The sequence below is a fragment of the Carettochelys insculpta genome, chromosome 1 (genome assembly GCF_033958435.1).
Source record: "Carettochelys insculpta isolate YL-2023 chromosome 1, ASM3395843v1, whole genome shotgun sequence".
Lineage (NCBI taxonomy): Eukaryota > Metazoa > Chordata > Testudines > Carettochelyidae > Carettochelys > Carettochelys insculpta.
In genome coordinates, this window is record NC_134137.1 from 299,853,024 (window position 1) to 299,868,870 (window position 15,847).

The following is a 15,847-nucleotide window of genomic DNA, read 5'->3' on the forward strand; positions in this document are numbered from 1 at the left end:
CCAAAATATTCAATAAATTTCACTTGGTAGTCTATTGCTTAACAATGTGATTAAAACTGTGATAAATGATTAATTTTTGTGTTAATCAAGTGAGTCAACTGTAACTAATTAACAAACCTAATATTTACTGTTTGTCACTAGCAAAATTTACTCTTAGGAAATGACACATTTAACATGAAAAATCATTTCTTAGCAGTGATTCTTAATAATTTGTAACTATTTAGAGATTGGGTGAAATACTAGCCACACTGAAGTCAGTAACAATAAAGCTGGAATACTTCGTGATTTGTTGTTGTTGTTTTTTCTTTAAAAAAAGAACACAGGAAACTGATTAGCAGGCACTACAAAAAACTGTATCATGATGGATTAAGATAAAAAAATTAAGCATAACAGGCTGATTTCAAACTTCTGGAGAAAAATTTAAACATATTGCATAGACTGTCAATGAAAATGGCATTGCCAATTACAACCCACTGTCCATTTGTATATGCCACAAAATAAGACATTTCAGCCAGAGTAGCAGTTTCGGGAAGGTCCCTAGAGAATAACAGTGTTATTGCAAGTCATGAAAGGGAGAAAACTGGCACAGAATTTGCATGAACTATAGAAAATTCTAATGCTGTTGGCCAGAATTAAGGGATGGCTTCTGCTCCAGTCCCAGTCACTAGAATAGGTCCCTGATTCTGTATACATCTAAAAAATGGAACTCTCATTGATTTCAAATAAAACAGGACTGGATTAATTCACCCCCTTTATATAAATTCACCTGAGGTAGCTATTAGAACTCATTTTTATTTTTCTAGATGATCTATTCTTGAAAACACTCAAAAAAGCGTAATGGTTGACCCAACAGACATATGGGATTAAATATGACTTCATAGCATGAAGTTCATTCTACAGGAGAGTTTGTATCAATGAAAGCAGAAGGAAGATTCTAGGAGAGTTCCAAGGCAGCCCTTTCACTGGGATAATCTGGCACACAGATGTTAAGAACACTTTTTAAGTGTCTAATTTACCAAGTAAATCTCCTGCTATTTAAAATAGGAGAAGACAACATGTATTGCGTCCCTTATTTTTTAATTTTCAATTCAAATTCTTTTCAATTGATCAGACTGCAAAAATATCTTAAATTGGTAAAGTGTTATATCTTAGTTGAAAGAATTTTAAATGTCTGAATTAGCATTTACTTTGTTGAACAACATACAAGCTTTCTGTGCTATAAGAAGCCTTGCCATCACTTAAAACTATATTACATAATCCTTCAGAACCAGCACAGTCCTTGATTGCCGCCCCCCCCCCCATAATTAAAGAAAAGAATATATTACTTAGCTGAGATCATATATGCCAAGTTTCAAATCTGAGCAAATATCTATGGCTGGGTTGCATTATTCAAAATATAGATTTGCAAAATTCTTCACAACAGCAATATTATATGATGCAGACAAAAAAGATTACCCTTCTCTCTCTCTGTTGTGGCAAATGCAGTATTGTCTAAAATATATTTGAAATAAAAAGGATGGTTTTAGATATGTACTGGCCTTGAACTTGTAGTAAAGAGGCATTTTAGAATATTAATAACTTTTAAAAGTGCAATATCAAGTTGATTAATGCTGAAAGAAGTGTATTTTAGAGCTATGAGATCTCAACACTAATTTTTCCAGCTGGGTTTCTCCTGGTAAAGGGCTGAATCAGTATTTCATTTAGTGAAAACTTCCTGGTGAATATTGTGTCACATAAGAAGCCCTATTAATCATTACAGCAGTGAAATACATTCCCCTAGGAATGGTCAGACTGATCCCAGGGTTTAATTTTTAAAAAACAATTTCTTAGTACTTCAGTTTTGTTGGTGTTATCGCTGGCTGGACATAAAAGTAGGAAACTGATTGGAAAATTTTACAACTAATTCCTTTGCTGGTATCAAGGGGTTATGTAAAGTTCATTGGAACATATTGCCTGAAGTTACAGTTAATAGTGTATTCAGCAAATCCATATTTTGTACTATCTCAGCCCTTAAATCCTTTAGATAAATTAATCTCTTATCCAATTGTAAAAGTTCTATTGGGCAAAATGGTCTATGAGGAACCTGAGATACCAGTTCTTAAAATTAATAGGAACTCAGAAGTAATTTCTATTTCGTGAGTAATGTCCAAGGAATAAATTAGTTCTATGAAACATCAAAAATTAAAAACAATATAAACATAAACATAATCTTCACTATGTCACATGTTGAAGAGTAATATTTAATAGTACCTGCATTCAGTAGCAGCAGTGTAAATAACTGTACGCACTGAATAATATAAACTTTATTTACAGCTGTCTCAGCTACTGTTTGAACGCTTCAAATACCAAAAATGTTCGCATTTTTTCTACTTGAAGACTAATACTAATCTGAAGCTTGGAAAAAGATCTCGTACGAGAGAAAATATATGTATATATATGTTATTTCTTCATAGATCCCAGGAAAAACACAAAACAGTCCCATGTCTTGGAATTTCTCACACCAACAGAGTAATAGCAGCAGGTCACTGGGTTTGGGAAGCTTGTGGTAGCATGGGAGCATAAAATTTTGTGTTTAACTGGCTTGTAGTAATGCAAGGAACTGAGAAAAAAGTACAAGAACTTTACAGAAATAAATATAAATAAATGTCAAAGTAAATGTTTATTCAGACACTGAAGTGATCATACAGAAAGTTACTATATGCAGTCATGCAGTACTGCACTTGAAGAGCTATGGTTCAGCAAAAGTAGAAAAATCACAAGAGCATTATCAGCAGCATATTTCTGCAGATTGAGAAGATTGCTCTTCTAGTCTCTGGGGCCAAAGAAAAAAGGAAGTTAAGAAATGTATTTCAATCTATGATTCCAAGAAGGGCTTAACAATTACAGTATTTTCTTTACAACAGCTTAAAAAGCCCCTCAAACACTGCTATATCTTTCACGACTTTGTGATACTACTTTTGAAAAACAGTACAACCCAGGCCAAGATCCAATTGCTAAGCTCTTTTTCTGTTCAGTGTTACTAATGAAAATGAGAATCAACTATATTAATGATATCTCGTTTGAAAGTTCTCTTGTTAGCTCAAGCCCACTAAAAATGCCAGTATTCTGGGTTAAATACCCTTTCATATACCTACAGCTATTCTGTGTAGGGCTGTCAAATATTTAAAAATAATCTTGATTAACTGCACTTTTAATCACACTTTTGAATCATAAACTGACATTTAAATATTTGAATCTTTTCTACATTTCTAGATACTCTGATTTCAATTACAACAAAGAACACAAACTGTACAGTGCTCACTTTATATTTATTGTTTCTTACAAATACTTGCACTGTAAAGAAACAAAAGCAAGATATTTTTCAGTTCACTTGATGCAGGCATTGGCTGAACCTCTGTAGTCTGGATTTCCTTACTCTTACACCTGATCTGGCATCAACAGCAATGTCATGGGCGTTCTGGGGCTGGAGAACTCATGGGGAAGCTCTGGAGAGCTGGGGTCAGGAACAATGCCAGGACAGAGAAGAGCAGGGGAGCCCCATCAGTGCCCTGGGGCATGGAGCAACAGAGCACAGTGGGCCAGGAGCTGGAGCAGCAGAGTGCTGGGAGCTGCTGGCTGCGAGTGGAGGAGCCAGTATTGACCTCCCCTGGTCTGTCAAATTCTCTGGTTCAGGAACGGTCAGGTCCTGAGAGTACTGGAACAGGGATGTTCAACCTGCATCTAATGCAATCTCTTTTTAATGAAAGTTGAACTTACAAAGGTAGAATTATGTAAAAAAATAACTGCATTCAAAAATAAAACATATGTAAAATGTCTACATATCCACTCAGTCCTACTCCTTGTTCAGCCAATAGCTCAGACAAAGAAGATTGTCTCCTATAAATTGTAACCAACACTGCCTGATTCTTGTTTACAGTGTAACCTGAAACTGAGAACAGGTGTTCACGTGGCACTGTTGTAGATAGCCCTTCACACTTTAAATACCATTCTAGAGGCCACGTGTTGTGCTGATCACAGGTTCTGCATGATAATGATCGAATGCAGAGCAGACTGAAACATGTTCATTTTCATCATCTGAGTCAGATGCTCTTAGGGGAAGGTTGATTTTCTACTTGTTGGTTCATATACTTTAGTTTTCAGTTGAGAGTATTGCTCATTCAAGACTTCTAAGTACATGCTTGTGTCAAATCTCCTGTGAAAGTGTTCTTAAAATAAAAATTTGCAGTGTAATCATGTGAGTCTGGTGTAATGTGAAAAAGATGAGAAAATGTGGGTAAAACAAAACTGGAGACATACAATTTTCCCCCAGTGAGGTCAGTCACAAATGTAATTAACACACTTTTTTCATGGGTATTATCAGATGGAAGCATATCCTCTGGAATGGTGGCTGAAGCACAAATGGGTATGCACATGTTTAGCCCAGAGATGGGCAAAAATTTCTGTGGTGGTTGGGGCACTCCAAGAATTTGGCAGGTATTCACAGGATGTTCTTTTCTACTACAGTAAACCCTCAAAATTCACAGCTTCAAGTCGAGCATAAGTCGCTTTAACATGAGTTAAGCACAACTTGAAGCTGCTCTGTGGCCCCTTCCCACATTCTTCCTTGATATTAATAGAAGAGGAGCAGGGTCTGGGATGGAGACTGGGGACAGAAAGAAGCTTGGGATGGGGCATTGTGTGTAGGAGGGGCAGTGCGGGTCTGGGAGGGAGGCAGAGCATTGAGGTGCACAATCCAGAGGGGTTGTGTGTGTAAGAGAGGATTCTCAAAGCAGGGGCAGGATCTGGAAAGGGATTATGACTGAAGGAGGGATGCAGGTCTCTAGCCAATGAAAACTATAATAATATTCTAGGGGGTGGTAGCAGTGTATGAACCCCCCACCCCAGAGGTAAGCAGCATGCAAAAATGCACATTGCCCTCACAGCTGGCCGCCTGGGACAGTGTGCAAGGGTACGGTAGGTAGGGAGCCTGCCCCAAGCTCTCACTGAACTGCAGGATCATGGCTGGCCAGATCCAGCAGTTTGGGAGGCCAAACGTGGTCTTGCAGGCCATATTTCGCCAACCCCTGGGCTAAAAAATGGTAGCAAGGGAGGTTAATAATAACACGCTGCTTCAGAAAATGCTACAGAGGAGGCAGTAACCACAGAAAGGCTCCTTCTTCATATTAAAATACAAGCTTCATGGAATATTATTGGGTTATCACAACAAAAGAATGTGTGTCTTATTTATGGATTGGGTTTTCTGCTGGTTTTCAAATCCCATAAGAATGAATGAAATACAACTCCTGGACAAAGAACTGGATGCCCATTAGCGGCTTCAAGCATATAGTGAGAGCAAAGATAACCCCACATGATTAGGCCAGATCCTAGTGCTCACTGTAGCTGCCACATATTCCACAAAACAGCCAGAAAGATAGCAGATGCAGCCCCTAATAATTTTCCAACAACATAAGAACCTTTGGGTAACATGGAATTGTTATAGAGACTCTCCAACAACTTTCCCAGCACATGGAGTGTGGACAAGGAAAATCTGCATAGCTGATTGCCTGTATTCTTCAACTGTTGGGATAGCCCTTACCGTCCCTCAAAACAGCTCTTCTTTTTACCTGAGATTGTCTCAGTCTGAAGGCTGACATTTAACACTCAGTCTGCTTCTGTCTCTTATACTTATACTATAGGGATCTCCACCACAACTGAAGAATTAGTCCTATATAGAATTGCACACAAAAATTCATAATCTAAACATTGTTTTCTCAAAATTTATGCAAGTGAAAATGACTTTTTAAAAAGCACTTGAAAACAATCACTCACTGGAAATATCATAAAAGTGACAGGGATTTCAGTAACTCAAAGACATGGAACCTAGTAAACCTGCCAATTTTAATTTGTACACCAACCGAGAAAGAGTACAGAGATGAAGTGATAGGTATGCTGAGTCACAAATGTCTGTGCCAGAACAGGTCAATACACACTCTCTTTTGTAAAGCGGTAAGTACTCAGCTAAACTATCTTAAGTTGTATATTTAACTTTATAAAGCTGTAAAAAAATTTAGGAAATGTTCTTTAATATTACTTGGAGTAGATTGCTAATTAGGAAGGAGAATAACCTTGAAGTAACATCTGCTGCAGTCTGGCAAACTTGTGAAAATGTGTAGCATTTTACTAAGAATGCAGAAATGCTGAGCTAAATTTTATGGTCCATGTTCAAGCAAAGTTTTCATAAGTATCAAAAGGAATTTTTCTCAAATAAAGAGTGCAGAATTCAGTCCATTTTTATACATGCTTTTTGCAGTTTTCCCCCACCAGTGCTATTGCAGGGATTTGTGTACATGCATCACAGTTCTCTTTCACACAATACCTCTACTATTCCTACTTCATTCATTTAGAACTATCATAATCTGTAGTATTTTGCAAGAGAGAGGCAGCCACTCATTCACTTATACATCCAATGACTCTTCACAATTTTTCATTATGAGGGAAATAAGTCAGAAGGAAACAAAATGCATTTATAAAAACAATGAAGTCGTTAACTTTTTCCAATTTTAGTTCTCATTCCCTCTCACGTTCATCCAGGTTATAAATCTGTAACCACAAAAAAACTGCAGAAACCCATAGATGGGTTGAAATTTTTGCATTGGGATGAGACAGAGTTCCCTTCCCAGAGCCTCACATATAACAGTGGTGGTGAAAAATGTTCTACTTTTAAGCTAAGGAATTCAAAGTTGGAAGAGAAGGAAAGAGTGGGCAATGTGCCAAATATGAGCAGGGTCTGGCAGGATCCAACTTTAACCAGGCCCTTCCAACCATACTAAGTGTCAGTGAAACAAAACTTCCCTTCAAAAACCACTCCCAAACCCTACAATCCTGTCTTTCACATACACTAGAGTAAATGTAAGTATTCATTTATAAATTGACAAGCACAAGATGAGCTTTTAAAAATAATTTTAGGTTGGATGGCATATTCCTGGTGTTGAAGTTCTATGAGGCTTACTGATGCAAAATAAATTTACAGATAATTCAATGAATGTTTCAGCCTGCCGCACATTTTGACATGCTTCTTTACTTCTGTGCATCTCCACCTTTCTGTGTACACACAGACATAGGTCTATGCTCTCTTTCCATCTCCTAACCACCTACTTGCAATGCCACAACACTCATAGCTGTGGAATCTCACTACAAGCTAGGCCGGCAGGGAAGCAGAGTCTAGGTTGCTCAAACCCTGAACTTTCCTTGTCTCCCTGTGCACAAGAAGCCCAGTTACTGATGCTGACAGGTAGTCTCCCACTGGTCAGTGTAATCATGGAGTTCCCTTTCCACAGACTAGGACACACTGACTTATCCCTTCATCTGCTTGTTCCAGTTCATGAGTGGCAATTACTTAGGTGAGGGAATTTTTCTTTCTGTCTGTTACTGACAGCAATTCCCTATAAAACTAAATACTGCCAATCAGCTTCACTCCTCTTGCTGAGGAGCCTAACATTTTTTCCCCCAAATCCCATTCTCAAACACAAACGAAAGAGGCTGTGCCTTCTTTTTCTAGCTGATGTAAATTCCTTTTCCTTAACCAAAACACTGTACTAGTATGGCCTAGGTGCACATCTGGATGGTCTTTGCAGTGTGCATTATCCAGACATATCAGTTAGTCTCTGGGCCCCAGTCAGGATCATAGCCCTGTTGTGCAAAGTGCAGGGGTGAAAATAACTCAAATGACTTACAGGTACTATCGCACCCACTCGGGGTGGGGTCAGGACAGAGAGTTGTGAGGGGTGCAACAGGACAGTACTTATAAGAAATTTTAATAGTGGGATGGAGTGAGGGGGAGACTTGGAGCAGGAGGTAGGGATGAGGGCGTGCACAGTTAGCACAGAGGTTTGGGAGGTGTGGAGGGCTCAGGGCAGGGGCTAGCGGGTGCAGGACTTAAGGCAGTAAGTGTGTGGGAGGGTTTATGTGGGACTCAAGGCAGGAAATTGGAGGAAGCTCAGAGCTGGAAGTGCAGCCACCACACCGCCCAACCACCAGAGCTCTAGGGCTAGAACTTGGGGTGCTGTGGTCACGCTGCCCACCCGGGGTTGTGAGTGCTGGCTTGGGCCCATTGGGGTTGGGATCTCATCCATTGACCTCCAGCTATCTGGGGCTGGAGGGCACAGGTTGGTGGTGGATTGGGATCCTGTTGGAGGCCAGAAGGGGAGGGGTAGGCAACCTATGCCCACCACTGGCACAGGAACCTTACACGAAGCTGGCAGCATGCAGAGCCCCGACCCCAGACAGCCAAGCCCCTACTCGTGCACCACACTGTGACAGTTTCCTATCGTAGAGAGCTCAGAATCTAAGCTCACACTCAGACACAGTAACACAGAGATGAAGCATGTAAAAAGGATTAGGGGATGGTAGCAGCAGAACTGTTTGCAAAATAGAAGGTAATTTCAGCTTGCCACTTGACCAGCCACTGTCATCTGCCCATATTTTCTAGAGTTTTATTGAAACTTTTATCGTTATTGGGCCTGCAGTAAGCATATTTCCAAAAACAGTGGGTATGTCTACATCACAGAAAAAGGTGTGCTCTTAATTTGTTAGTTCATCCTCCTGAGCTAACTCAAGTTAAAATACCATCAAAAACAGGGCAAATTGGGTTAGCAACTTGTGTGAAAGCTGGTTGAATTCAAGCTGTTAATCCAAACTAAAAACTTAGTTACTGTGTCTTCAACGCTATTTTAACCAGAGTTATTTGAGTTAACAACAAAGTATTTGTTTTTTCAGTGCATACCTATCCACAGGAAGGCTATCCAGACTATTAACCATCATACTCATAAACTGGAAGACAGACCCAAATCTGAAGTTAGTGAGTGACACAAAATTATTCCTCTATACAGGGGAAATAAATATCTCCCACAATTGGAAAGCTCTGCATAATTCACCTCATTATAAGTTAGTTACACATGTAAGTCTTTATTACATCCAAGAAATATAGAGAAAGATTAATATTTACCACTATAAGTTTTCCCTGATCACACAAGCTCAGGTTTTATGATATGTCTACAATATAAGATAAATTCGATTTTTAATAAATTCGATTTTTAACCTTGTTCTTATGAATTCAAACGTAAGTGTCCACAAACCATCATTTTTCTGTGTTGAGTTTCTGCATCCCCATTTCAAGTTTGACAGCACGAGCAGTGCATTGTGGTACCTATCCCACAGTGTCTTAGCCATGGTTGCTTGTGGATGTTTCATGTTAGAATCCCAGAATGCAAAGCACTGTCCCGGAATTCAGAGCACCCAGTAACAGAATTTAGTCCTCCCTCAAACCCGCATGGGTTCCCTGTGCTGCGCATCTGCTGTAGACATTGACATAGCAGCAGGTAGCTGTCTCTTTAGCCCTCCCTCAAACCTGCCCAGGTTCCCTGTGTGGTGCATGCTCTACAGATGCTCTGGGGAGGGGTAGCTGAGTAGTTTGAGCAGTAGCCTACTAAACCCAGGGTTGTGAGCTCAATCTTTGAGAAGGCCATTTAGGAGTCTGGGACAAATAGATTTACAAAAAAAAAAAAAAAAATCTGTCAGGGATGGTGCTTGAATCTGCCAAGAGGTCAGGGGACTGGACTTAATGACCTCCCCCGGTCCCTTCCAGCTCTATGAGATGTATAACTCCATATTATTATATTTATATATTTTATATGTTGATGTAGTAGCAGCAGGCAGCTGTGCTATCAGTCCTATCCACCCTCTCCCGGTTCCATCAGCCATGTGTCCAGATTTTATATTTGCAGGCCTGGGAGCTGCAAAATTCTAATTCTAATTCTAATCCAAACAAAAATTTGAGGGCTTCCTGTTACCTTCTTCTTGTGCACTTGGATGGAGAGCAGCAGAGAAGGAAGCAGCCACACGTGGATCACTGCGTAGCTTTGTGGGGATACATATGGGACACTTCTGAAGGCTAGTAAATTTGAATTAAAGACATAGCACTTACACGCTAGCTTTGAGTCAAAATTTTAAATTCAAAATTGATGCTATAACAATCCCATAATATTGACATTTTGTTATCGGTATTAGAGCTCACTTTTTCGAGGTAATGGTATTTACAGTGAAGACGGTGGCATTTTAATATTGAGCTAACTCCTTTAAATTAGATTTCATCTCATAGTGTAGACTAAGCCTTAAGGTCTACCTAAAATTACATTCATCTGGAGGATGATGACTCTCTGGATATTATTTCACAACAATATCTAACTTTAATGTTGCACTTACACACCAAAAAATACCATATCCCATATAAAAATATTAACATTTGCAGACTTTACCAGGCTAGACGCAGAAATGCATACTAACTCAATATTTCCAGAGTAGCAGGAGAGATGAAAGACAATTTGGTCATTTCTTGGGTTGAAGCACATTTAGAATATTAAGATTTCAAAAATCATCAGAACAATAAAATGTACAGGGTTGATTGCAATTCCAAATATTTATAACATTACTAGTTAACTAACTTAAATGTTTCAATTTATACACTGTTTATATGTGAACTTTGGTTGATTCAGATTTTACTGAGCAATGGTTACATTGTAAGGGTTAATTATCTTACCTCCAATATTTTTCTTGGAGAACTGGATTTCCACTGAATGACAACTCACTTAGTTTATGGCATCCACTCAACCATGTGATGATACTGTCAAGGTCTATATTACATTAGAGAGGAAAATGTAAATATAAAGTTGAATAATTAAGATGAAACCATGTATAAAAGCAAACAATTATAGTAAACTAGTGTCACTAAAACTGTCAGTTACTGTGGATTCCATTAGAAACAAAATGATAACTTAATATTTCTTTATATGAAGGTTTTCTCAAATTGCAACCTGCTCTAGTATAGAGTACATTAAAGTTCATTTGAACAGAACTCATACCATTCAGTAATTGTATGTAATTAGTGCCTTACCAAATTCATGGCCTGGAGAAATTCATCACAGACCATGAAATCTGGTCTCCCCAGCATAATCTGATCTTCTGTGTTCCTTTATACCAGCATTGGACAACCCCAAACAGTGAGTGGGCCACATGACTCGCACTTCTTCACCTCAGTCGCACTCCACCTGCAGCCCTGCCCCCTCCTGGATCTCATGCACCAGAGTCCTGCATTTCCTTGCTCCTCCTGCACCCCTCCCAGCACTTTTGGATCACACAAATCACCTGATTTGCCTTCTGACCTCACTTCTCCTCCCTCCCAGAGCTGTAACAGAGAGGGGGAGGAGCAAGAAAGTGGGGGACTCCAGTGCTCCAGAGCACAAGAGGCACATGGAGGCAAGGGTTAACCAGGGGGTTCATGGGCTGCAGGTGAACCCCAGTAGGTTGCATGTGGTTCGCAAGCCACAAGTTGCCTACCACTGCTTTATAAAACAAAAGTACACTATACTGTAGGGTAAAATATATAAAAATACACCACATTTCTCTGTCTGGAGGGCTCAGCCCAGAAGTTAGTAAACAAAGCTACTGAGGAGGAGGAGAATCACGGTATTGCCACCCTCACTTCCATGCTGCTGTTGGCAGCCATGCTTCCTTCAGACTTGGGGACCCATTAAGCAGCTGCTGCTGTCCAGCCACCCTGCTTTGGGGCAGCACAGAAGTAAAGGTGGCTATACTGTAACCCTCCTACAAATAGCCATGTAACACTCTTTTGGGTTGTGATCCTTGGCTTGAGAAATGCTGCATCTCAAGGGTTTTATATGTTTATAATTTTGCTTTTTGAAACACTCTTCATGTTTTGTTATGACATCATGAAATTTAAGATTTAAATATCTGAAACCACAAAATTCAAGATTTTTAAAATATTATGACCATGAAATTTACAGAAATAAACCCTGAATTTGATAGGGCACTATGTATAAAAAGCTACAAACATTTCTGCTGTATTGCACAATAATCACCTGTTTATGGGAATATGTTTGGAAATACCTGAAATAGCTAGAAAAATAAGTATTTGATAATACTATCCTATTACATTTAGAAATACAGGTAAGGACAACAAGGCAGCTGAACATCACAAAACGTAAAATGCTGATATATTCCGTCTTTCCAGATTTCCTGTTTCTGAACAGCAGTCTGACATTTGATAATGAGTCTTTGGATTATAGCTGGAAATGCACAAAAAACACTGTCTACTACATGTGGTCTACAATTCCTTCTTTAATCTATGAAAAGAAGGTACAGGATACTCTTCATTCTTTGGAAGGTAGCAGTTATTCATGTCTAGGTTCCTTGTCTTTGAGCAGCAGTATGCTGATGGCATGCCACTTCACCCATCCTTCACCACATATGATCTACCACCATGTGGCTGCATCAGCACTTAGATGAAGTTGTCTTATTGAAAACAGCTCATTAAAAAAGGACTTAACAGAGGTTATGCTGATGAGGAGAAGGAAGCTTTCTAAAGCCTCTGCAGCCACAGTGCAATCTCCTTTGGTTGAAGATACACACTCTCACAGTTGGTAAAGTCAGTCTATATACGAGCAGTACTCCTAGATTCTTTGCAGATTCCAAATTCGTACCTAGCAACATCCATGAATAGCATTTTCAACAATTTTGGTTGGTCAGGAGACACCATTCCATGCTGGAGGGCAATCACTTGGCCTCATTTACATAAGACTTCCTCACCTCCCATGTAGACTACAGGAGTGCAAACTATTAGCCCTTGGGAAACTCCAACTAGTATAGCACACATCCCCTCAGCAAGATGGGCTAATGTGTGCATGGCAAGTATGTCCTCTGGTGCCTACACTGGATTCCTGTAGCCAACCAGGCTCGGGTTCCCCAGAGACGAGGCTGCACCCAGAAGGTGAGTGCTGTATTTGGTTTATTGAAAGCGCGTGAGACCCGCGACGGGAGCCCCGGAGATGCCGCAGTCACCAGTGGGGGACAACCCGACGCGCCAGAGCTTCGCTCGGGGAGAGGCCCTGCACGACCACCGCATGACCCGCAGTCTGAGTAGAATGCAGAATGGTCACCTTGGCTCCAGTGTCTAACAGAGCTAGCATATGCTGCTCCCCTCCCAGGGGCCACTTGATGGTTAACGGGACGAATGGGCGCTGGTCCCCTGCCACCTGTTGCACCGCCACAGCCCGTACCGCAGGGGACCCGCCTCCCCATCACTTCCTAGGGGGAAGGGTCCAGTCGACCGGGGCGCTGGGCTTGGTCCTCTCCCCAGCTCATGTACCTTTCTGTGGTGCCTGAGTCTCGCCAGCCCTCTTGGAGGCACCCACATCCTCACTCCGCTGGGTAGGCGGCAGTTGTAACCAATGCTTGTACAAGTCTGGTGTTGGCAAACCATTGATCTCCTCACGGGGCACTCCTGCCTTCAGCAAGTCCGTCCACATGGTTCTCCGGGTCACCCTAGCGTGCCCTTTTTCCAGTCCAGGGGCTCCCGCCCGACCACCTTTTCCTTTTGTGGCACGGACCGCTTTCCTGCCTATGACAGCCTCTAACTGCATCAACGTTCCAACCAAGTCACCTACATTCCTGCCCGCTGCCATGACCACGGCCATAAGGGAGGCCTTCAGCTCGAGGGGGGCAAGGCATAACAGAGTGGCCTTGATGGATTTATGGACCCCTATATCGTCCGGTCCCATGTCGATGAAAGCCACAGCCCAAGCCATGCCCAGCTGCTGCAACGCACTCACCCCTTCTGGGATCGTACACCAGGGCCTCACCAGTGCTTCCAGTTCCCCCGGGGAGGGGTAGACCTGGTCCACCGCCGCAGTCAACGAGCAGTACAGGGACGGCGCTTCCAGGGCGTTTCCCTGTGCATCAGTAAGACCTTGCATAGTCTGCAGCGCCTGTCTGACCTGTGAATCCTGGGACAACACGCCCATCTGGTGGAGTTCCGCAAGCAGCAGCAACACAGTGTTGCCTGCGTTGTCCCGTACACGCACTAGCCAGGCCAACAGGCCTTCCCCTGGCTTCTGCTTAAAACTCCTCACTAGCTCCTGCAACTCACTTGTCTTAAATGTTTGCCAGACCTCGGGTCGCGGTTGCCCCCCTTCCGACCTCAGCTCCCGAACGGGGCGCGCCTGTCTCGGGAATGGTTTGCACAGACTCCCCGTTCATCTCCTCCTCCCCCTCAGACGAGGAAGAGCTCCAAATGTTACCATCCCAGGTCACAGGGTCCCAAGTGGCTAGCACGAGGACCGCACGCACTTGGGCCGTCGACACCGGTGCTTTCCCTAATTTCACGCACCGCCGATTCGCAACTCTCGCTGCCAACACCTCACAACGATGGGTTAACTCTTGCGTCCTTTCAGACTGTGAAGTAACCACCTCCTGCGCTATTGCCCGCGCATCCGCCAAATCGCGACATTCCTGCTCCTTCCCCGCCAGCGCCTTCTGCAGGCGGAGAAGCTCATCATCCAGGGCCCGGAAGGCAGTTAGGAAAAGCCATGCTATCTCTCCCACCTCCCTTTTCTCCGTCCCCGGCTGGCGGCTCAGCCGCAGCCGACGCAACACCCCTTCTACCTGTACTGGCATCACACCTGCCGCCTCCTGCAACTCCAGCCAGTCTGCCGGGGCTGCCCAACAGGCCACCATCCACGCTACCGGCCCCCATCGCTCTGTCGAGGGCCATCCTGGTATGCGCTGCAGGGACAGCGCTGGCTTCCCTGCCTCCCCTGCTTTCGACCAAAAAGGCATCATACCTGGAGAACCCTGCTCGCTACGCCAATTGTAACCAACCAGGTTTGGGTTCCAAGAGACGAGGCTGCACCCAGAAGGCGAGTGCTATATTTGGTTTATTGAAAGCGCGTGACACCTGCGATGGGAGCCCCGGAGACACCGCAGTCACCAGTGGGGGAAAACCCGATGCGTCAGAGCTTTGCTCAGGGAGAGGCTGCGACGCATTGGGTTTTCCCCGACTGGTGACTGCTGCGTCTCCGGGGTTCCCGTTGCGGGTGTCACGCGCTTTCAATAAACCAAATATAGCACTCGCCTTCTGGGTGCAGCCTCGTCTCTGGGGAACCCGAGCCTGGTTGGTTACAATTCCCATAAAATAACGAACCACGATTTAGGTCCTTACCTTTCAAGTGCTCAACAGCCTGGGCAAAGTACATCTCAAAGATCATCAGAAGCTTTGGGATGAAGTCTAATTAACAACTTTATTCTCAAAGTGTAATAAATCTTCCTGTCATAAGGGTAAAACTCTTCTGCATGGATGACAGCTGCTTTGAGTGACTCATTTGCAATGGTAGAATAGGCTCACAAACTACCACCTTTTACTACAAATGCAAGATGCAAGGCTTCTTTAATGTAAGCACATAGCTGCATATATGTTAAAGCAAACCAAAACAAACCCAACTCTTCTCCTGGGGAGAGGAGAAGAAATAGAACAAACCACAAGTGATGTTCACTGAGGACACGATTGAAAAGTGGCAGTACGCGTCACTGATGAAGATGGTGACAGAATACAATAGCTCCAGTCATTTTAGACTCCCCCTTTCTATACATTTTATTAAACAATGTACTTTTATAATACGCCCGAAATATTATTTAATCTATTTTACATGCTCACCTGCTAAGCAATTGTTGCTGATATTAAGCTTCTCCAAAGATACACAGGAATATAGAGGTGCTAGTTGAGTCAAACTAAAAACAAAAACCAGAGAAAGTTATGTTAAGAAAGCAGCATTTCTTATTGAGACAGACATAGGGATACGTATTGCTGAAACAAGTTTTGAAATATGGTCATGTCAGAAACATATATAATTTTACTAACTATTCATTTAGCTATCCAAGGTGCGAAAACTAATTGCTGCAGTTTTCCTTTTAACCTTATATATTGCATTATAGAATATTTTAATCTTTTGCATGGCATGGC

General features: G+C 42.2%; 1 protein-coding gene across 1 annotated transcript in view; it reads right to left on the bottom strand.

The window, feature by feature from the left end:
• LRRIQ1 (leucine rich repeats and IQ motif containing 1) overlaps nucleotides 1–15,847 on the bottom strand; it is a 209,033-nt gene that overhangs the window by 142,511 nt on the left and 50,675 nt on the right. Inside the window, exons 13-14 of the mRNA XM_074984002.1 lie at nucleotides 15,542–15,615; nucleotides 10,574–10,667 (exon numbers count right to left, since the gene is read on the bottom strand). Of these exons, the coding sequence (XP_074840103.1) occupies nucleotides 10,574–10,667; nucleotides 15,542–15,615 (168 nt within the window). The remainder of the gene's footprint in view (nucleotides 1–10,573; nucleotides 10,668–15,541; nucleotides 15,616–15,847) is intronic.